Source organism: Mesoplodon densirostris, chromosome 1, assembly GCF_025265405.1.
Source record: "Mesoplodon densirostris isolate mMesDen1 chromosome 1, mMesDen1 primary haplotype, whole genome shotgun sequence".
Classification (NCBI taxonomy): Eukaryota; Metazoa; Chordata; class Mammalia; order Artiodactyla; family Ziphiidae; genus Mesoplodon; species Mesoplodon densirostris.
Window position 1 is genome coordinate 203,321,097 of NC_082661.1, and position 23,839 is coordinate 203,344,935.

The 23,839-nt window shown below is 41.8% G+C and overlaps 1 protein-coding gene across 2 annotated transcripts in view; it reads left to right on the forward strand.

Annotated features, from left to right (window-relative positions):
* Positions 1–596: 596 nt before the first annotated feature.
* The window catches only part of GUCY1B1 (guanylate cyclase 1 soluble subunit beta 1), a 47,113-nt gene continuing 23,870 nt past the window's right edge, over positions 597–23,839 (forward strand). For both annotated transcript variants that reach the window (XM_060114526.1, XM_060114532.1), the window contains exons 1-4: positions 597–701; positions 1,235–1,308; positions 14,120–14,220; positions 15,746–15,864. In XM_060114526.1, coding sequence (XP_059970509.1) covers positions 699–701; positions 1,235–1,308; positions 14,120–14,220; positions 15,746–15,864 — 297 coding nt within the window. In that variant the 5' untranslated portion in view covers positions 597–698. The remainder of the gene's footprint in view (positions 702–1,234; positions 1,309–14,119; positions 14,221–15,745; positions 15,865–23,839) is intronic.

Genomic DNA, 23,839 nt, shown 5'->3' on the forward strand with positions numbered 1-23,839 from the left:
TGTTTATCTGCAGCACTACACTAAACAGGAGGATGCTGACCACGAGGGCGTATTCCTTTCAAGGCGTGTGCGTTACAAGATAGACACACACACACACACACACACACACACCCTCCTTGGTCTGCACACACACACACCCTTAGTCTGCACACGCACACCCTCTTTAGTCTGCCCACACACACGCACGCACACGCACACACACACCCCTCAGTCTGCACACGCACACCCTCTTTAGTCTGCCCACACACACGCACGCACACGCACACACACACCCCTCAGTCTGCACACGCACACGCACTCGCACACCCTCCTTAGTCTGCACACACACGCACACGCACACACCCACACCCACACACACCCCTCCTTATTAGTCAGTGCTCCCCCCCGGGGCAGACCTCTGCATAAGAATACGTTTGATGGGAGGACGCAGCAGCTGCATCTCCCCGCCCCAGAATTGGTGCGCGAAGCCGCTGCGGCTGTTCCGCCGTCCCTGCCGCGGCCTCAAACGAAAGCTCGTCAGCGGGCGGGGCAGCACCGCAGCCACCGAATTCCCTGCGCTGCGCGGCCGCGGATTGGTCGGGAGGCGGGGGGCGGTGGCAGCCGGGGGCTCGGCGCGCGGGCGCTACGCGGGGGGGCATCGGGGCGCGCCGGGCCGGGCGCCGCCGCCTGGGTCGCTCGGCCGAGCGGGCGCGGACATCATGGTGAGTGCTCTCGGCGCCGGGCTGCGCGTCCCGCCGGCCGGTGGGGCCTGGCCGCCGAGGGGACCGGCCGAGCGCCGCGGACGCGCGGGGGCCCGGGGCAGCCTGGCGGCTCGCTGGCGTCCGGAGCCGGCAGACCGGAACGGCCGGGGTCGCGGCGGGGGCGGCCGGTGCCCGGCTTCCCGGAGTCCGCACCGCGCGCGGCCTCCGGAGCTCTGGCAGGGGGCGCTCGGCCGAGGCGCGGGGCGCCCGTCTCAGGCGGCCGGCGGCCGGGGAGGGGGCGGGCTCGCGTCCCCTCCGGAGGCCCAGCCCGTCTCGGCGGCCTGGGGGTGGGGAGCACGGTGACCGAAGGGCTCTGCGCGCGGCCGGCGCCAGGGCCGCCTCTCCCCCGCTCCCGCGCCCCCCGGCCGAGCGGCCGCGGAGGAGGCAGAAGCTGGGGGCGGGGTAGCGGGCGTGGGTGCGGCGGCGGCCGCCGGGCCCCCAGGCGCCTTGCCCCGCAGCCGGTCCCTGACGCTCGGCTCTCCCTGGCCCCGCAGTACGGGTTCGTGAATCACGCGCTGGAGCTGCTGGTGATCCGCAACTACGGCCCGGAGGTGTGGGAGGACATCAAGTAAGTGCGCGCCCGCCGCCCCGCTTCCTGCCCGGGGCCGCCGCGCTCCCACGCTCGGAGCCGGCCGGGAGGGGCGGGCGGGAAGGAGCCCGGGGTCGCGCGGCCTCCGCCCGGGCGGGCGTGGGAATGCGCTGCCCCCGCCCCGGCGGCTCCCACGCGGAGGGGCCCGGGGGACGGCGGGGCCTCGCAAGCGGACCGAGACCGTCTCGCGGGCCCTTTGCACACCTTGCAGGCACGCGCGGCAGGGACGCCCTTCCGGGATGCGGACACTCCCTTCTGAGCAGCTGTGAGCGGAGCGCGTTTTTCCCCCTGAAACGAAGGGACACCTCTCCCGCCCCCCGCCCCTTCTGTCCCCCCCGTCTTTTACGTCTGGTTTCTGCTGTGGTGAAGGCTGTCCGCGGTAGGAGGGCACCCTAGTTTCTGTCCAGAGCTGTGAGCCCAGTGCTCTGCACGTGCGCGGAAATACCGCAGCCACTGGGAGTTTAGACCTGCTGCAGCGACCGGGGCATCGTCCCTGTGGACCCCTGAGCGTTGCAGTCCAGCAGCGCTCTCTCCTTTTCTTCCTCTCACTCTGGTGAAATTTGCGTGTAACGTGTATGGATGACCGCAGCCAAGTCGCCACACCGACACCCAGTACTATCTGGATTTGCAGCCTGGGACAGCAGTGCGACTGCCACAGGCAACCAGAGGGAGAGAGGGTGTTTTCCCCGGTGGGCAGAGAACACCTTGCTGTTATTCACTCTCATTGCCTGTGCTCACGGATTTCCTTCTGTTACGTCAAGCAGGTGATGCTTTATGCTGTTTGCTCCTAAATGTATTACAGTTAGTGGCAGTGAATGCCAACAGGCTCTATCACGCAGTTCCGCGATAGTGATTTCTTCTACAGATCTGTTCCCGTGGAAATGCCCAGGATTAAATATTAAGCAGTAGAATGCAACTTTTCCTCCCCTCGGGTCTGTACCCTTGAGCATTGTTTCAGGTTCCATAAGCCATTTATGTTGCCCACGGAGCACATCTACTTACTATAAAGAGAAGTGGGGATTTGAGAGTTACGTGGTTCAATCAAATGAGAATCTAGGCACTAAAGCTTACTTTGGGATTTGAACTTTCTATCCACCTTATTAATACCTTCATAATTTTTATGTTTCTTGGTAGACAGAGTTATAGAGAAGGCAGGCATCAAGAGTAAGATGTTAAACAGTGTAACCTCAGTGTAGGATTGTTTTTAAGCCGCTTTCTCTGTGAATGTATGAAAACACCATATGTATCTCCCACGTGGTAATGTCTCATCCGTAAGCTAGAAATCCCCAAATTTCCTGGTGGATGTGCGATGGCAATGAATATGTTTAGAATTTTGAGAGCACAGGATGGCTGTTGTGGTGAAACAGTCTTATGTATGTTTATTGGCTTAGAACGTGTGTCTTACCCATTATCAGTTTCAATCACTGTCAAATACAGAAATGAAAAATAATACCTCATAGGGAAATGTGTCGGAAATTTAAACATTAAAGTATCGAATGATTTGTTTATGTTGGCCGTATTTTCCACAGAGAAGGTCAAAAATATCTAAAAATTTACAAATCCCCTCGATGTGAGAACTTAACTCTACCAAATCACGTTAAGAATGTTGTTTCATTTTCCTTTAAAAAAAGTATTAATTTTTAATTAAACATCAATATCGTCTAACTCATGAATTTATTTTTAAGTAGCATCAAGCAGTATCCTTCATCTGTTTAAGTGCTAATAATTTAAATCATACAAAACATTTTTTTTTCTGGTACAGTGAAGCAAATCATATGTATCTTTTTCCTACAGAATGACCTCAAGGATTGTGTGCCCCTGCAAGAGAAATGCTATTAGTTATACTAGTGTTGGCAATCCAGGTGTTAAGTTTGATTCTCTCTTGTCTCAGCATCCCTCTTGGTGGAGCCCATCTTGTCTTGGATATGGTTTAGTATCTGGACGAGAGAACCTTGCTGAGCTTTCTGCATGGAGGACCTTAGAACAGCTCACTGTCAGGACCCCTGAGGGATCCCTCTGTGCTCCCTGGAAGAGTATTTACTTAGATCCACAGAGATTCTCACTGCCTGGGGGCAGGACAGGAGAGGTTGGCAGGGTTTAAGTTTAAAATGCTCCCTGGGAGATTCTGAGTCCTCCTCTGGCCTCACCGTCTGCTCCAGGGAGGGTTGCTGCAGTCACTGGTCCAAGATACTTTCAGGTTTACCTTTTTATGGAAACTGAATATATGAAAAAAACTTTTTTGTCTCAGTAAATTCCAGACTCCTCTAGCTTCCTTTTTGCTCTGTGAGAAACTGTCTAAATTGATGTTTATAAAATTTCATATAATACTTTTTTGGTTTAGGGGGAAGTGGCCATCCATCCTTCTTCAGAATGTATGCCAGACATTTAAGGACAAGTAAAATCCTAAGTAACAGATTCCAGACAGAAAATTCTAAGTGGGTTAGAGCCAGAAATGCTTCATTGTAAACTCCGTATCCACTTACACTATTACCAACAATATAACCATTTCACAACAGTTTTAAATTCCTCTTTGTAAGAAAATGAAAAATTGTCAAGACTGAGGGTCAGCAAACTTTCCCTTAAAGGGCAGAATAGTAAATATTTTAGGTGCTGCAGGCCACGAGTCAATAGTGATGATATTATGCGTACCTGTATAACCATTGAAGTGTAACCACTTTAAAAATGTAAAAGCCATTCTTAGATCCCCAAAGAGCAGAAATCAGTGTTGGCTGAGATTTGACCCAGAGACTGTAGTTTGCCCCTCTGATCTAGATCATAAATATATGTAAAAAAAGTCAAAGAGACCTCTGAATCTACCTCAGATCTTGTTTTGTTGGCGTCCTTTCAGTTTTGAGATGGCCCTTTCTGGAAGCCGTGGGTCCTAAGGGATGAGAAATATCAATCGCCATTTCAGGAAAAACATCAAGTCAGGATATACATATTAGAAAAGCACCTAAATACTTGATTTAATGACCATGTCTGTCACCCTGCCATCGGCCCTGGCTGCGCTAACGTTGCATCAAATTACTGGGTCCAAAATCTTGGTATGTGATTTGGAAGTGAAGTAATGACACTGTTAGTTGATAAATATTGGAGTATGTTCCTTTAGAAGGCCGCCAGGAAGATGATTACTTCCCTGTGTAAAGAACTCAGACATGTTTGGTATGTGTTGTGAGATTTATCTATAGCAGGGCAGCGTACTTCTTCATTCAGTGACTCAGACCTGCTTTCATTCTCTAGTTAAGCTTATTTTTAAGGAGCACAGTCTAGTGTTCGGGCATTGAGGATGGAAAAATGTTTGACATAATCCTTGCTTTCAAATAGAGTCTAGAGATATCAGGATATTTCTAATCTTATTATATCTTGATTTTTCTGCCTGTAACTCAAACATGGAAGCATTTGGCTGTTGGATAGCATATTCTGATCTTCCAGTTTTGAAATTAATGCATCTACTTGAATTTGCTAATCACGAATTAATCATTATAGTTCATATAAGCAAATGTGTGGCTGTAAGCTAGTTATGCGACTTTCCCAGTTGCCTAAACTCTCCAAGACTCAACGCTATAAGGAAACAGATAATAACTACTTCATAGGGTTGTCATATGTTGAATGATGCCTGTAAAGTGCTCAACACAGTTCTCGATAAATAACTTTAATAAATGGTAGCTGTTAACGATTTTCACTCTAGAGCCAGAGTTTTTCAGCTCGTCCCTTCCCCAGCTCCGCCTACATAAGAGTAATCCGTTGAATCCACATGCCACATCCCTCTAAGCGTGCTGTTATTTGAAGATGCAGCATATGCTCTTTTTAAGAATCATTAATTAGTTTGTTTCATTTTTTTAGATCCCATATATAAGTGATAACATACAGTATTTGTCTTTCATTTTCTGTAGTGAATTATTTCACTAAGCATAATACCCTCCAAGTCCATCCATGTTGTTGCAAATGGCATTATTCCATTCTTTTTCATGGCTGAGTAATATTCCATTGTGTATATCTACCATATCTTCTTTATCCGTTCTTCTGTTAATGGACACTTAGGTTGCTTCCATATGCTCTTAATATTCATTTTGTCAAAACAAATTAAAACCAAATAGTGGGCCACATTTTGCCACGTTTTAATCAGATTTTCCTATTCCTGAGGCGATATAATTAAATTTCTATACCTTCCTATGTTCTTGCTCAAGTAGGTTTTAAAATATTAACAGTACGTTTTATTATAAAGCTGTTTAAAATTTCCAAAGTCCTTTCCTCTCTAATTTCACGAGTGCCACAATACCCATTTGAAATAAGAAAGGCCTTTTCTACCTCAGTTTTTTTCCAGCTTTATTGAGATGTAATTGGCCCATAACATTGTGTAAGTTTAAGGTGTATGATGTATGGATTAGATATGCTCGTAAATTGCAGAATGATTTGTTCCTCTATTGAAAGTCTTTGTGGTCAGTCTTCAGATCACCCAAATGTGGGACCTTTCAGTCCACACGGCCCGCTCACTCTCAGCACCCTCATGGGCCGGGGGTCAGTTCCTCAGCCAGGCTGGCCTTTCCCGTCCAAGAGGGAGGACACCTGTGCTCAGTAGGGTTTCTCTCCGCACGCCCCACTCCGTCCTGCAAATGGAAATACTTTCCAGCTTTGAGATGGCAAGACAAATCTTACTTCTTAAGGGAAGACTTCTTTCACCTCCACAGCTGTACTTTTCTTTTCCTTCATAGCACATGCACAAGTTTATAATAACTTATTTGTAGTATTATTTGATGAACAGCTGTCTTATCTCACTAAAGTCTAGCATCTATAACTAGCAGAAGCCTTCTTTCTCTCTGTATCTATCTATCTATAATATGTATATGAATTATCTTTCATTTTTTAATTTCCAGAGAATAGAGCACGTGTATATTCATCACACTTAATTTTTTTTTTCTGTAACCGGGATTTATTATGTCAGAACGGTGACATCTTCAACTACTATTTAATAAAATATAAGCTCCGTTGATATGGGCATTTCTGATATTAACAAAGGCAGAAGATGTATCAGTAAATTATAACGTCTCTTTTTGGGAGGGTCAGCATTCACACGTGGATATAATAAAAGGATTAAGAACACTGCTGTTGGATTACCAATTTCATAAACCCCAAGACACTTACTGGGTTGGATTCAGGGCAAGATTGAGTCCTTTAGCAAGTGTCTCAAAGGTGCTGTTTAAGGTCAGTATCATAGACTGTAAGTAGACGTTTGTGATGCTGAAATTAAATTTAAAAACCAGATGAGAATGCTCACCAGGACCTTCAGTGCTGAACGTAACAGCTCATACATGTTGGACACTTACCATAGGTTCCGCGGTAGTGGTCCTGAAAGCTTTGTACTTGTTAACTCACCTAGTCCTCACATCCACCATAGAAGATAGATGTGTTCATTATTCTTCTTTCATAAATAAGGGAACTGAGTCTTCAGGACTTTAAATGCCTGCCTCAAGCCACTCATTTGTTAATCATCAGAGCAGAGATTTGGACCCAGATAGGCTTGTAATGATCCTATTATGTGCTTTTCCCCAAACAAGGACTTCACGAGCTTCTCCTTTCTGATTTTCCAAAGACCATTTAGCATGGAAATGGGCAACATATATGTGTGTTACTGCTACCATCTTTGTTTTTGTTTTCCTGTACTTTTCACGCGCTTGCCAGGTGCTTGTGGCTGTTATATTTTTACAGGTGGTTTTATTCAGGAACAGGACCTCTACTAAAGAAAATCAGAGCCTCAGAAATTCTGAGCAGTTTACGTCGTTTTGGAAGCACTCTGGGCCGCTGTGCTCGTGAGCCGAGTTCAGGGTAAAGGACACACAGGGCTGAGGGACTCATTTGTTTGACGAAGCTGCTGCCGAGTGCTCCTTTGAAATGTTTGTGATTGTGTTTCCAGAACTGGGGCCGTTTACTTATGAGGCTGTCTCATGGCAAGCTGGACACAGTCAGAAAAAAAATACCATTATGTATCCAGAGTGGTACTTTGCCTAAATCCGTGTCACTTGTGAGAACGTGACTGTCACCATTTATAGGGCTTGGATGAGTGAAGACACTGGCTTGAGAGGACTGACCTTCACCAACTGGAAGGGGGTCCGAGCAGGAGGCCTCTCTCCTCCAAACCCCCTAAACTAGCCTCTCCTTTGGGGATTCAGACTTTTTGGGAATCATCGGATTGTGCTGTTGAAAATTGAGAGGTAGTTAATACTTTACAGCCACTCCAAATAAAGGAATGTAAAATTTTAATTTTTAGGTGTCATACATCGTAATTGCCTTGTTTTATGGTGGGAGGTTTTAATTTTAACACCAGGTGGACACAACCCAGCCTTGAACGTCCTTACCTCTCACTAAAATGGACCATCCTAGGATTTATCATCACGACGATATCTGCGTACTGTCTTTAATACAGCATGTGCTGGGATAATAGTTTTTACAGGATCAGCACCCTTGGGAGCTGTCGTTGGTCAGGTTGATCGTTTGACATGTGTTGATCTTTTCTGCCTGAGACCAGACCTTATTTTGAGACTCCTGTATTCAGCCCGTCCCATCTAAGAATTCCCGTTTTCATACCTCGCTGGGAAGCTTCTTTACCTACTAGCCAGCAGTCTCTGTAGTATCCTAAACTTCCTTGAAAGGTGTATAATAGCAGGAGCTCAGTGTCAGAATATGAATTCAGTTTTGTACATTCACATTTTGAAGATAAGGAATATCTCCTTAGGTATGGAGTTATGAGAAATGCTGCTTGGATATTTCTGACAACTTCAAATAATAAAAAAATTCCCAAGTTTGAAAACAAACTCTGAACTTCTGCCGGTAACGTGTGATTGTTTGATTTTTGGTAGGGAGTTTGGAAACACGTGGAGGGAAATGTATTTCATTCATTCACTCACTTCTTTTCAAACATGCACACATTCACAGAGTGTGTGCTCTAATCCAGGCATCTGGGCTAGGCACCAGTGATTAAAAAAACAAAACCATCAAACCTCACCATAATAAAAATAGCTGCGACCCTTTTGGAGAAAGGTAATTTGTGTAAATAAATGATCAGTTTAAATTCCGACGAATAGCCATCTCTAAAAGTAAGTAGGAAATGAACTGCTACTGGGAACCTTTTTTTCACGTATACAGACTCAATTTTCAAATACTACATATGGCTACAAATATATAGAATAGAGTTATTTCTTGTTTTATTTCCAGGTGAAAGTTAGAACTTTATTTTTAAAGCTCTTGGGAGAGGTGGAATTTGTTTGGGTTTGGCTCTCCAAAGTAATAAATTCTATCAGCTAATCAACACACTAAGTGCAACTTTAGTTTAATTGTTTGGATGCTGAGTGGAAACCTCTTCCCGCGCCGTCCCCGCTTCTTCCGCTCTCGCCGTTTCCCCGCCTTTGTCGTCTTCAGCTACTGACTACTGTCAGTTAGATGTTCGGGACATTGAATGTGGGAGGCCTTCCCCCTAGATTCTTATTCCACCAGCACGGCCCCAGGTGGCGCGGTTCTGCCTGTGATAGGTGAGCGCGCGCATCCTGAGGGCGGTGTGTGTGGGGTCCTTCCTCTCCGGCATGTGCAAGGGATGACTGTGACCTGGGATGAAACCACTTGAGCTTCTTTCCATCTGGGTTTACGTGGTGGTCAAAGAAAGTGCCTTTTCATCTCACCCCACCTCACCTAGGCAAACTTAAAACTGAACCTTCTCTAAATATTTATTACTGTCTGCTGACCTCTTTCAGGGAGTAATGCACCAAGTAGAAAGATCTAATGCTTAACCCCCAAACACAGTTATTAAGTGTACAGGGAAAGATAACACAAAGTACGGCCAGTCACACTATTTGGAAACAGTGGGAGACTGTAGTCGTCTGGGTTTATCCGGGGGATTGTTACAGTCGTAGTGGGAAACAACAGAGTGTAATCACACACACCAGGATATTTGATGGTAGTGTCTCATCAGTTGCCATTTGATAGATGAACAGCGTGGAATTCATCTTAATCCAGTTCGCCTATGGCTTGATATGGTCTTTTTTGTCAGCTAAAAATTATTGGGAAAAAAAAAAAAACATGTCCAAAGTGTTTCATTTTGGGGAAAATTTTCAATCATGTTTCTCAGAGAAGCCTGTGTTTTCCTCACATGTAAACCACATGTCATTTAAATAACGGGGAATTATATAATTGTCTTGTGTAATGCAACATTCTAAACAAAATTGCTGCCCCAAAATATATTCTGAATAATGAATGAGTCTAGAAAATTTGGTCAAGGTGCATGGCTGAATTTGGATAATTTAAGCACAAAAGGAATTCTACGTATCAAGAAAATAAATCAAATATTGTTAGAAATGTTGTATGTGTATATTTGAGTCACCCTTTACTTTGCTTTTAGGAGGAAAAAAACCCTTGAAAGTTATGGGATGACAAAGTGAGGGGTAGAGAAGTATAAGGTGATGTTACCTGAATTATGTACGGTGTTTATGTAATCCGAATAGTAGCTTACTTCCCAAGCTTTCTTTAATTTGTGGGTCACCCTCTGGGATTTCAGGTAGCTGGTGAAAAGACATTTTCTTCCCTCAAAGAACAGGTACAACTGAGAGATTATTGTTCTCACGTCTGTGCTCTCTGGAGGCCAAAACATTTGACAGCAAAGAGTCTGAACGAACCTAAGTTTACCTCAAAGTTAGAAGAAGAGCAGTGTTGAGAATTGAGAGACATTCACTCAAAAGTCTACTGACTTCAATGGCCATATTGCCAGAAATTAATTTTTTGGTTATGGCTGCTTTGGCTCTGTAAATTCTCCTGTTCAGTGTAACTGAGCAGACCAGTTGTCAGTAAAGTGTTTGCAATATCTCCAATTAGCTTTTACCGCGAAAAGGGAAGAATCTGAAGAATGGGCTGCAGAAAGACGTGCGTTGGGTCCAGAGAGACGAGGTCCCAGACGAAAGTGTGGCCTCTGGACCCTTTGCTGAGAGGTAGCTTCAGGAAGCCTCTTGTGGTCACTGCTTGACCTTGCATCCTGCCCCTCCTCCTCTGCCCTCCCCTCACCCGTTTATCCTGCTCTCCTTTCTTTTGTAGCATTTATCACCTCGTAATAAATTATAAAATGTGCATATATATTATGTAAACATAATAATATATAACTATGGTAATACATGAATATAATGATACATGCTTGTTGTTTGTTTCCATCTGCTAAAATGTAAAGCTCTTTGAAGGCAGGAATCTTCATCTGTTTTGTTCATTCATATATTAAAAGTGCTCAAAAAGGGCTTGGAGCATAATAGGTGTTCAGTTATTTGTGGCAAGACTCGTTCCCCAGGGGGAAAAGGACCCAAAGGGCGACCCAGAGTTCCCAAAGATTTCTAAGACAAATGTAAATAAGGAATTCTAAGCACTTTGAATAATTTATTGCAATTCAGTGTGAGATTTTTGAGAAGACGATTATTTCATGTACTGCTGTTTAATTTATATCTCAGCCTCCCTCCTGGGAGCATGTTGGGCTTGATTATTGCAGGAAGTAAAGCTTAAAAGATACGGGCACTTATTTTATTAAAGCAAAAGAAAGAAAAGAGGGAATGCATTGACTCATGGTTAGGGGATTTCTAGGGAAATGGCCATTTCTCTATTTTGTGCAGAAGAACTTTGTATTCTGTTTAACGGTTTTGAATTGGTGACTGTTTCTGAGAAACTGAGTTCATTACAAAAACTTACGTCATTCGATTTATCTCAGTTGGAAGAAAAAGAATAGGGCATAGTGAGAGCATGAGTTAATTTGTCCTTTATTATATATTTAATTAAAATTTATTTATATTTTATTAGAATGCCCTAAATCAGAGGCTTCAAAATTCCAATCTGTAGGCCAATGCTGTTTCATAATTAAAATGTTAGTGACAAAATGAGAAAAATTAGACTCTCCATATCCTGCAAATCAGCAATTTCTTTTCTAGGAATTTATTCTAGAATAAATTAGAATTTAATTTAATTCTAAATCTAGAATTTTTACGTAGAAGTATAAATAATGCTACAAAGATATTCATCACAACATTTTGTTTGGACTTATGAAAAAATAAAAGGACTTTAATATCTACTAAAACTTCAGTGTGCCTAACCAATGCAATTTTATGTAGTCAAGGTATAGAAAGGTATATTTATTGACATGAAAAGATGTCCATCAAACAGTTAAGTCACTAAAGGAGGTTTTAAAGCATTATGATCTGGTGTGTGTTATATACGCAATTATTTTCAAGCATAAGGAACCTGAATATAATACCAGCGGTGGTTGTCCCAGGATAGTGGAGGATTGTTTTAAGTTTTTCACTTCATATACTTTATGATTTTATACAGTTAGAAATTAGAACGTGTAAGTTACACAATAGCATTTATCAAAAGGTAAGTAAGTGTTTTTACATTCTATTTTCATAATTTGGGGATATTTCACTGACTTTTGGTATTAAAAAGACTTGAAGTTTTGAAGATGTGTTCCTTTCATTTAACAGCAGCGTATGTTCAGCCAAAGGGAGAGTTTCACAGCTCTTATGTAGCTCTTTGATTTTTTTGAATATATAGACATGGCAAGCACTGCGGTCATCAGTTATATATATCAGTTATATACATAAAAATGCTTCAGCAGCTTAGAACACACTTTTGCACTCTTCATCTCACTACAGCTGTGGAAGGTGGGTTATACTATTGCTCCCATTTTAGAAGAGAGGGTTTTAAACAAATTTTATTGAAGTATAGTTGATTTACAATGTTCATTTCTGCTGTACAGCAAAGAGGTTCAGTTATACACATATATACATTCTTTTTCATATTCTTTTCCATGACGGTTTATCACAGGGTATTGAATATAGTTCCCTGCGCTCTACAGTAGGACCTTGTTGTTTATTCATTCCGTATATGATAGTTTGCATCTGCTAATCCCAAACTCCCAATCCTTCTGTCCCCCAAGAGAGAGGGGTTTTAATGCTCACATGCTTTATGTGACTCGTCCAAGTTCATTCGACTAGGAAATCCTGGGCTCTGAGATTCACGTCCTCGTGCCCACCAAAATCATGCCTTTCCCCCCATGTGCGCTGCTACATGTAACTGCAGGCAAGTCAATGGACGGCTCTGAAGAGCCCAGCGGTGTTTGAAGAACTGTCCACCCTCCCCGGGCCCAAGCTGTGCTACCATTTGGAGCAGACACTGGTGTCACAGCCACGGGCAGCCACTGTGACAGCCCCACTCCTGAGGGAGAGAAGGCAGGAGGCCGCCAGGCCATGAGGAGCTCTCCCCATCCCTGTGGTGAAACTTCACCCAGTTATGTTCTCCCCGAGCCGCCTGTTTTTGTGCATCTCACGTGGACAAGGGGTCTGGGACCTCGGCTGTGCTCTTCCAGGGCAGGCAGTGTTTTGAACAGTGGATTTCTCCTCCCGTTCAGACACTAGTTTGAGAGAAACGAGCTAAATCCCATCAGAATGAATATATAACCATGACAACTATTTAACTGATAACTATGATTTCCTGTCACTAATCCTGCGTGTATTGTGAGTTACTGCACTTAATATGCTGAGGATGTGTTGGAAGATGTTACCTGTCCACCGGGCACCTCAAACTTCACGTGTTCAATACAGAGCTCTGGGCCTTACCCCTTGGTCCACGGCCAACCGGCTGTCCCAGTTCAGCCTCTGGCGACAGCATCCTTCCAGCTGCTCCAGCCAAAACTTCAGTGTCATCCTTGTGTCCTTCCCTTCTCTCACGTCCTGCGTCCATTTCATCAGCGAGCCATGTGGAACCTTCATGTACACCGGGATCTGGGCCACTTCCCTCCCTCCCCTGCTTTCACCCTGACTCAGGTCACGGGCCTTTCTCGCCTGAATGTCCTGGTGGCCTCTAACCTGGTCTCCTTGCTGTGACCTTGCTTTGTCCTTGCTATGACCTTTCTGTCTTTGCTCTGACCTTGCTATGACATTGCTCTGTCCTTGCTATGACTTTGCTCTGTCCTTGCTATGACTTTGCTGTGACCTCTCTTTGTCCTTGCTCTGATGTTGCTTTATTCTTGCTATGACCTTGCTCCATCCTATGTGCCTTCCATCCACGCTCAGTGCAGCCCCAGGATCCGTCCCCTCACTGAAGCTCCTGCTGCTCCTCCAAGGCCCTGGGCTGCCCCCGCCAGCACTTTCACCTACTCTTCCCCCGGCCGGGGCTCCCAGGCTGCTCAGGGCTCCCTGCAGAGATGCTTCGCACTTGACTGCATGGCCAGCTTCTCAGTGATGCTTCCGGCTGTCGTACTTGAGTCCCTTACCCCCTTGCCCAGCTTTATTTTTCTCCAGACTACTTGCCATTATTATATGTCTGTGTGTGTGTGTGTGTGTGTGTGTGTGTGTATCTTAGTTACATCTTAGTTCTATGCCTAGAATACATTTGTTCCAAGAGGTTGGTACTCTCTCCTACTAAAGGCTGTATCCCTAGTGCCTCTAACTGTGCCTGGCACATAGAGGGACTCAACACATATTTGCTGCCCATTAATTTAACCAAAAGTTATTTCATGATTATATTTAATATCAGGTATAGTATTGAGCATTAGAGTGCTATACAAATGTTAATCTTGTTAAAACATAATTAAATGTATCATTTTTAATCTGGGGAGGGGGGATGTGAAATACGATCTTTGTAATCACTAGACTTTGAGGTACCTGTCACTGATTTAACCAAATTTGCCAAAAGTAAATTCTGTTCCAGATACGCAGCCATTTCTTATATGATCATTGTAGCTGTTCTTTTATCTGTCTGTCTTGTTTTTGTTTTCTAGAAGAGAGGCACAGTTAGATGAAGAAGGGCAGTTTCTTGTCCGAATAATATACGAAGATTCTAAAACATATGATCTGGTTGCTGCCGCAAGCAAAGTCCTCAGTAAGTTAAATGTGACTCTCCTTCTTTGGCTAAAGCCACCGTAGACATCCAAAGGCATGTGTGGCCCAAGGTCGCGGTGTGAGCTGCATAGGACATGTGCCGCCCAGCCCCGGCCTGGGGCACAGTCACGTGTAATGTTAGCCTCAGGCCACACTGAGTCCCACTGCTCTTTTTACAGACTCTTTAGAGCAGAGAGGAGCTCTCTGCCCCTCCCCACAAAAAGCCATGTGTTGAGGAAGGAAAAAAAGTATTGATACTTAATGTAATAAGTTAATAACGCAATAATAATTTAATGTTGCCATGTCAACAGCACAGTCATTACAAAAGTGTAGAATGCAGAAAATATCTCCAAATCTCTTTTGTAATCACAGGTTTTGTTAGGTATTGGTAAAAGAAACAAGAAACTGAGGTCTGCATCAGACAAAACTCATGCAAGGAGGGCAAAGTCCAAAAAAAAAATACTTCATGGGAAAAATGTTGTTCTCAGAGTAGTATCTCACATCCTAATAGCACTTAATTTACAGCTAGGCTACAGGTTGGATAGATTAGATGGATGCTTTTTGGCTTTGTCAAATATAGCTAGCAGAGCAAGTGCTACCTTTTGCAGGATACAAGAATTACCAAAAAAAATATGGTAAATTGTTAATAATAAGAAGAAAAATATCTTGCCTCATTGGTAATCAAAACCGACACAAATGTGAAATAATTTTTATACAAATTTGGCAATTAAAAAAAAGTATCTAGTGTAGTCAAGGGTAGAGTTAAAGAGGAAATTGTGCACATTTAAAATCTGTTGGTAAGATAAGAGATTTTTTAGAGAATAATTTTGCGTCATCAGTCAAAATCTTAAAAAATGTTCAAATCCTTTAGAAATTTTTCTTAAAGAAATGATTAGATTTATTAACATTAAGAGTTATGGGTGTTTTCATTTCAGAGTTACTTACATTATGAAAAATTGGAAAAGCCTACGTTTCGAGCAAGCGGGCATTGGTGAAATAAATTGTTGCATATGTGTTGGATAAAATAGTGATTAAAATTGGTATTAAGAAAAAATTTAAAATTTTAGGCAATATTAATAATTGAATATTAAGAAAAACACAGGGTCTTAGGGTACATACTATATGCAACCGAGTTATTAAATATGCATATTTATATAAAGAAAAATAATTTTGCACCACAATATTATCATGTGCATTCTTGATGATTTTCAAGATCCTTCTGTATTTTTTGGAAAAAGTAGGTTATACCTTAAGTATAAGTTTAAAAAAGCTCAAAATTTTGTCATGCAAACTGAGAAACTGCTTTGCTTTAAGTACAAACTTACCCTGTTAACACGTCAATACGCTGTCTTCTCAGATTTCATTGTATTTTCCTGGCCAGATGTTTTTCCTGTGATCTGTTCACTCTGCACAGAAATTGAGGATATTTAACATTTTTTATTATGCACTTGTCTTCATTCCTCCCACTAACAATTTTCCATCTCTAATATATTTTCTTTCTGTTGCCTCTCAAATCTATAAACTAGATCTCAATGCTGGAGAAATCCTCCAAATGTTTGGGAAGATGTTTTTCGTCTTTTGTCAAGAATCTGGTTATGACACAATCCTGCGTGTGCTGGGATCTAATGTCAGAGAATTTCTGCAGGTGAGCAGTTTGAGGTTCTGGAGCTAAAAGTTCTGAGTTTTTGATTTTCCAATGTAGTCTCTAGAATCCTGTTGTTCAGCCAGCTGGATGAGTGTCTAGCTGCTGAAATGGAATCATAGTGACATTTTTCCTAATTCACGTAAAATAATAATTATTGGACGGTCTTGAATACATTTTAGCATTTTTCCTTCATATTTTTTCTTTAATTTTTGGTACTGATGCTGAATACTCAAGTTGTAAAGTAGTGGTCTCTGAAAGACTCAACATGTGATCTGTGCAGCTCCCTTTTAAAAAATTATTCTTTGTGCTAGTAGCTGTGGTTTTATGTATATAACATGGGTTTATTTTCTACTTGTAAGTCACTCCGAGTTTGCATAGCGTAATTAAATAGTGTATCAGTATCTGTGATGTTCTACCTGAAGCTCGCTGTTTCGGAGAAAGCGCCTGCCACCAAAACAAATTTGAGAATCATTGCTCCTGGTTACATATTAGTTAATCTACTCTGGAGAGGAAAATAGGAAATCTTCCAAAGTCAGTCTCAGGTGAAGTCAAAGATAAATAATGTCGTCAAAGGCCTTTGTCTTCTTGTTAAGATTACCTTATTTATTTATTTTTTTTATTATACTAGCAAATGACACAGTAGGTGGGAGACTATTTTGGGATTGACTGTCCTATTTTAAGCACAGGCATTTGTGAGACCCTCTTCTTGAAATGTGTTAACATTGAATGTTATGTGGTTGTTTGTAAAGGATATTTCTAAACTGGCTGCTGAAAGCAGCCAGATCTTGCTGGAAAATGATGTCAGTGCAATACTAGCTGAACCGGAGCCCAGTTTGGGGGGAATGTAAACTACTTGCAATCCAGCTGCATTATTGATTTAACAGCCAAAATAAGAACTGTAGTGTTTAATCAAAATGTTGGTGGTTTACATAGTGACATTTTTCTTATAAACTAAAAACAGCATTAAATCAAGATGGAAACTCGTTTGTGGTCCCTGCCATGGATTTACGGAAACTACTGGTGTCCAGAAAAGCTGCCACTTCCAAATGAAGTAGCTGCCAGGAGATATTTAAATTAACCTTTAACAGGTTGTATTTAAATGGATTACTTTACATGGATTAAAGTTGAGATGTAAAAGTATTTTGGGATCTGGGGGTTTTGAATACATTTCCATTTTTAATACTTCTGTTGACTGCTGTCACCTCAGCTAAGTTTCAGTTGCAGTTCCTCTCCCTTAATTTTAACATTGTCAGTGGCCACATCTGTGTCAACAAACCGTTTACTTTTTTTTTTTACCCTTTACTCATTGTGACCGACTGCTAGGTGTGTAGTGGGACAGCAGAGGATGCGCAGCTCCGGAGGTTTCTCCTGTTCTGTAGAGCTGCCCTGCCCGGCAGGATGGTCTCCATGTGAATGCTCAGCCTGTGAAACGTGCTCTGGGTAAAACACACACCAGGCTTCAAAAAGAACGCAAATAGCTTATACCTATTTTATGTTGATTACATGGTGAAATGATAAAATTTTGGAAATACTGAGTTATATAAAAATGTATCATTTACATTAATTTCACTTGGCTCTTTTTCCTTTTTTAAACATGGCTACTAGAAAATTTAACATTACATGAAGACTAATATTTGTGACTCGCCTTAATGGCTGTTAAGGCCTTTTATTTTCCCTGGGCAGCGTTATTTTAAATAGTCCTGAGTCTGTTTTCCTCAAAGTCAATAGGCAGTTTTTAGTTAATATACCTTTAAATTACACACGATTTTATTTTATTTTTTTCTTTCGGTGCAAGTGTGAACAATGAGGAAACTGGAAAGTTAGAATACTGTAAAGTTTTCATCAGTATTGTCTATTTTTGATTGAATTGGGTTTTTTCCTGGTTTTGAAATTAATATCTTAATGGCAAATTGGCTACATTAACATACTGCTTTTCTTAAAAGTAGATATTTGTGTTATGAGTAGGCTAATTACAAACAAACTAAATGGACCGTTTTTCTGTAAAACTGACTATGAAATAGAGCAACTAATTTTCTTAAATTGTTTTAAGATCCTAGCTTGCATTTAAAAATTGACATTCTTCATTATATAAAATAATAAAACATTCTTCATGGTAGACTTTAAAGAGTTAGATAAACTGGGCCTTATTCTAAGGATAGTTAAAAGATTTTTTTTGTCTTTCACCACCTGACTTTAACCAATCACTAAATCCTTAGACTCTATGTCATAAATACTGAATTTTCAGAATCCTACCACTTTTCTTCATTTCCCTACCCTTCCGTGGGACAGTCTACCATTATATACAGGACGGATCGGTTTCCCCATCTCTCTGCATGACCCCTCCATCTCCTCTCCATTCTATAACTAGTGACTTTTCTGAAATGCAGATATATCTCCTCCCATTAGTTACTTGCTTAAACCCTTCAGTGATTCCCAGTTGCTCATTGGAAATGTAAAAAGCAATTAAAATAATTGAAACTACTCACATCCCCGTCTATCTCTCCTCTTACGCTCCCCTAGCCCAGCCAAACAGGACTTCTTCCAGAACTGTTTCGTTTTTTTTTTTTTTTAAACTTGCTCTCTCCATCCTCTGAGCTTTTGCACCTGCTCTTCCCTTTGTCTGGAACACTGTTCCTGCTCCTTTTCAGCTGGACCTGTCCTCTTCATCCTGCTGGTCAAATTACTTCTTCCAGGAAGGCTCCGCTCCTCTCTCCTGGCTCTACCCTATTTGAATCAGGGAACTGACATTTCTCATGTTTTGACAGTACATCTATTTCCTCACCCATAGGAGGTCTCACACCATAGATCATTTCCTGTTTGGGGCTGGAATGTAAATGCCATGAGGCCGGAGGTCATGTATAGTCTCTTTTTTCTTTTTTGCGGTACGCGGGCCTCTCACTGTTGTGGCCTCTCCCGTTGCGGAGCACAGGCTCCAGACGCGCAGGCTCAGCGGCCGTGGCTCACGGGCCCAGCCGCTCCACGGCATGTGGGATCTTCCCGGACCGGGGCACGAACCCGTGTCCCCTGCATCGGCAGGCAGACTCTCAACCACTGTGCTACCAGGGAAGCCCTATGTGTATACTTTTTATTTGACCCAGGCTGTATTATCCAGATAATACCTCTGTTCCTTTATACACATTTTATACTCAAGGAGATGCTGTATAAATAGTATCTGTAATTTAGTTCCAGAAAAAATGTTTGTTTCTCTCATGGATTTTGTCATTTCATTTGATTAGTGAACTTAAACAATTTAACAATTTACCAGCTTGAATAATGGACAGTTCTCCTTTGAAAGGCTTTGCTGCCAATAGCAAATTCCCGGCTCTGCTTATACACTCTCCCTTGCATTTTCAAAGTCATTTTAAGAATTTTTACATCATGCCTATTTTTAGTCTACCTCAAGACTTTCACGAAAAGAGCTACACATCTTAAATGGATAATGTAATAAAATGTAGGTTTTAGAGGAAACTTTTTAGAAACATTATTCTTCCAAAGACATCACACAATTTGGAATTGATTTTTGCTAAATGTCCTATGAAAACATCAGTTTGTGGACTATTGATAAAAGTAGATAGTCCTTGCAATTAATTATTATCCTTTTGCTGATTTAGTAACCAAAAACATGATTTATCAAAAAGAGTTAAACAAGGGACTTCCCTGGCAGTCCAGTGGTTAAGACTGTATGCTCCCAATGCTGGGGGTATGGGTTCGATCCCAGGTCAGGGAACTAAGACCCCATATGTGGTGTGGCCAATAAAATAAAATAAAATAAAATAATAAGTAGAGAAGAAAAAAAGATAAACAAGAATAGGAAGACATTTTGATTTAGATTTTTGGATTTTACACATTTTATCTGGATTTATTAAAGGTAAGACTATATTTCAGCAAGAATTTTTTCTCTATTCTGCCACTTTCTTATTCTTAACTTAGGAATAAAGTGTGGTTTCATGCTGCTGCTGTAGTAAATTTCTATCTGAAGCTTCTAGTGTATTGATTAAAAGAATGCACAGAACAGATAGGATTTGAAAGCTCCATAAAACATACAGCTGGTAAGGAATGTCCAATCTGATGGTATTCCCAGCCTAATCCACGCTCCCCTTTACCTTCTGATGCCCTATTGCATTACTGCAGATTGTGTTTTCCTCAAATAGCCACACTAATGTCTCCCATCTCACACGCTCTGCTGCAGTGTGATTGTGCTTCTCCCCCATGAAAAGGTGGAGTCCCCTTCCCATGGATCTGGGTTGGCTTTAGTGATTATTTGGCCAGTAGAATACGGCAGAAGTAACATTCTGATACTTCCTAGGCTAGTTCATAAGAACTCTTGAAGTTCCCATCTGAGTATCTGGGAGCATTTGCTCTTGGGAAGTTCCCTGTAGGAACCCAGCCCATGACACGAGACGCCCAAGCCACAGGAGGGGCCTGTGCAGGCCCTCGGACAGCGCTGCTGGCTGCGCCCTCAGCTGTTACGATGAGTCCATCCTAGCCTCTGTCTCACTCCAACCCGAGGACTTCCCACCTGAGTCCAGACAGCCCACAAAACCATGAGAAATAATATTAGCGTGTAAAGCCAATAAGTTTGGGGTGCTTTGATATGCAGTGGTGGATAATTGGAACAGCACTCTGTGTCAACTTGTTTTTCCTTTTATGTTTTGTGTCTGTGTTTGTGTGTGTGTACATGTGTACATATATTTACGGATGGATGAGTAGAGCTTTGAGTTGTCCATGTTTGAAGAGATAAGATGGTATACGACCTCTGGGTTTGGAACCCAAGTCAGTCCACAGCAGGGCTACTGATTCATTTCCAGTGGTGTCTTGTTATTTATTATGCTATATATTTTTTACTTCCCCAATAATTTTACAGAGGTAAAATGAAACCTAAATGAGCGTGGAAAGCTGACTATTGAAAAATAAAGGAACAATTTGCAATCTTAGAGACCAGTCAGGATTTAAACTATGAGCCTTCTTAAATATGCATAGGAATCTCAGTGGAATAAGCAAACAGATATTCTGTCATCCTTCACTGGAAACACTGGCTTCTTCCACTACTTTGGGTTTGGTGGCATTTTCACTTACTTTCCCAGTTCATAGACCTAAGAGTCTTCTGCCAGGGCCTTTGTTCAGCCTGCAGTGGGATTTTCTTCAATCTGTGTCGTCTCCAGGGTTTGGCTTCTAAAAGACTACACTGTAATTTGGCCAGCCCGCCAGGAGCAATCTGGGGTTGATGGCTGATCTGAAAGTCTTAAATGTTTGTGCAAAGTGTTATTTCGGGAAATAGGATTTTTCCTGAACAGCTGTGAAATTCTAATATTTCCCTAAATTATTTATAATGTTTCTTAGAAAAAAAATGCACCATTCATTTTATTTTTAACTTTTGAATTTCAAAAAGAGCTTTTCTCAAAATCCCAAGCACCAGTTTCTATAACCTGTGTCTACCTGAAAAAAAACCACACAATGTAAGAGCCATGAGTTGAGTTGATTCAGTGTCTTGCTGAGGACCGTAGGCAGGGACACAGCCTCTCGGGTGACTCTGAGAAACCGTGGCACAGATGGAAGGGGCAGGTCAGTGTGTATGTGGTGTTGGTGAAGGGCTATGTGCAGTCAGGCGCACGTCTCGGTACCAGACGTCTGCTGGCCACCAGGAGCAGGGATCTTAGTTAATGGCTTTAGTGCTTTTCTGAGTGGCGGAAGATGCAAGAATCCAGGCTCATCAGAATTTCCTAACTACCTGAGGGCCTGTTCTAACATGTTTTTCATCCCTGATCTTCACCCTGAATTCTTCCCTGGGTGTATTGAAGGTCAGCAACTGCAGGGGCTCCATGACTAAATTCTTGTAGAACCAGGTGAGGAGTGGCATCCCTTAGTTGGCATCTGCAATTTTAAAGTTGACATGCTAGAACTCTTGAAGGAAGATAATATTTTAGAATTGTAAGAACTTTTTCTTTGAATAACTCATATATATTTTCACAATTTTACAAAATATTGATTGTCAGAAGTTATATATGAACGAGATTTTTTTAAACATGAATTTAAAGGCAGTATTATAATAAGTGAAATAGCTTACACAGGTACTTCTATGACTCTTTGCCTTTTTTTTTTTAATTAAATTTTCTCTTGAGAGGATGGTAATGATAACTATAAGTAGTTTTAAAAATATCACCATTTAAATATTTTTTGTGACTCTGGTACAATTTCTTTTTAAATAAGGCCTTACATTTCTTTTAAAAAAGAGTCCCTGTAGCTTTTCGGTTGGAAGGCTATTTCTCGAGGAGCAGCTTTAGGTAGAAAAGGCACAAAAGTATCATTAAACATTGACCCTTACTTGCTGTGAGCTCATGCTACTGATGCCCGGACTTGGTGCTTCCCATTATGTAGGGGCGACTTTTCCACTTTATCAGCGTCTTGCTTGTTTCAGTTTTTCACATTCAAATTCTAACATAACATCTTTCTTAGAAAACTTAAAATGCTTTTCAAATTGCATGACTCTCACAAGTAAATATTGATGTTGGTCTTGCTTTTCAGAAGTGTGAGGGATAAAAAGAAAGGAAATGCTGTCCCTCATCCTCTTTCCTTAAAAAAAGGGAGGTTTGCAGTGACTGATTTTTAAGATTCTTTCCAGCTCTAGACTGCAATAATACTCTCAAGTAACACACTCAACTCCCTTCTCCCCATCCCCTAGAATAAGGATTCTTTTTTCTTTTAATTAGTTAATTGATTTTTTTGGCCGTGCTATTCTGGCTCTGTGTTTGCGGGGTCTCAGCTCCCCGACCACGGATTGAACCCAGGCCACGGCAGTGAAAGCCCGGAATCCTAACCACCAGGCCGCCAGGGACCTCCCTAGAATAAGGATTCTTGAACGCTGAAAAATCTCTCTCTTTCTCTCTCAACAGTTTCAAGGCAGGGTCTTACGACACCCATTTATGTGCATCATTTCGGAATTTTTAATTAGATGCCCTGGAAACAGGGGAATGAGGTAGTTAACTCCCGGAAACTTTGCCTCTGTAAGTATGTATAAGCTTATTTGTGCCATGCATATTACAAAGAGAAATTTTGCATTTATTTTGAAGCATTCCAAGATGTTTAAAAATATGGAACTTCAAAGTAATATTTCTCAAAGGATTAATAAATTCTCTTTTGGTCCTAAATCTGTGGGGTGTACTAAATCCCAGGACACCAGCACTAGTTTTTTCTTCTGTAAATGATAAAGGCTGGAGGACTTACAAGTAGCAGAATTCCTGAGAAGCAGTACATTCATCTTGCTTGTAGGAAAAAGCAGTAAAATGATACCAGGACATTCAGAGAAATGAAATGAAAACCTCAGACCAACCTTTTGGCATCTTGAGGCAAAATAGATGAATGAACCTGCTCTCTGTTCCTTTCCTGTTTCCTAGTGTCATAAAGCTAAGGAGAATGACATGAAAGCGTATTTGAGGTTTGCTTTACTGTTTCCTGGGAATCTACTTGTGCTGAAATACATGCGTTGACTTTTTTTCTTTCTCTTATTTGTGTACTTCTTTGTAACTAGCCATTCAGCTCTTTTCTTTGTATAGCCACCTCCACGGGTATATTTAGAAATAAAACAAAACCAGTTTTAATTGAAACTCTTGTTTTCCAAAATATATTGCTACAACCATGTGGACGAATAATCAGCTTTGTATAGATGGTGTTATAAAATGTAGACAGACAAGGTTTTTCTCTTGGCTATTATGAGTATCTTTGTTGTGGCCTTTGAGGTTCCTGCAAACAATTATAGTCTGTGAAGAAAGTACATTTTTAGCAGTACAGATGTACTCAGTTGAAAATAATTTAATATATAATCATGAATTCCATTTCTCATAATAGGCAGGCAATGGTAATCACTTCAGTTTTGAGAGAGTAAGACCCAGTAAGGGAAGCTGTAACTAAAGAAATCCCAGGAGTACTTTTTATGGTTAGATACTACCTAAAGAAAATCAATATTACATTAAGTGGTGTT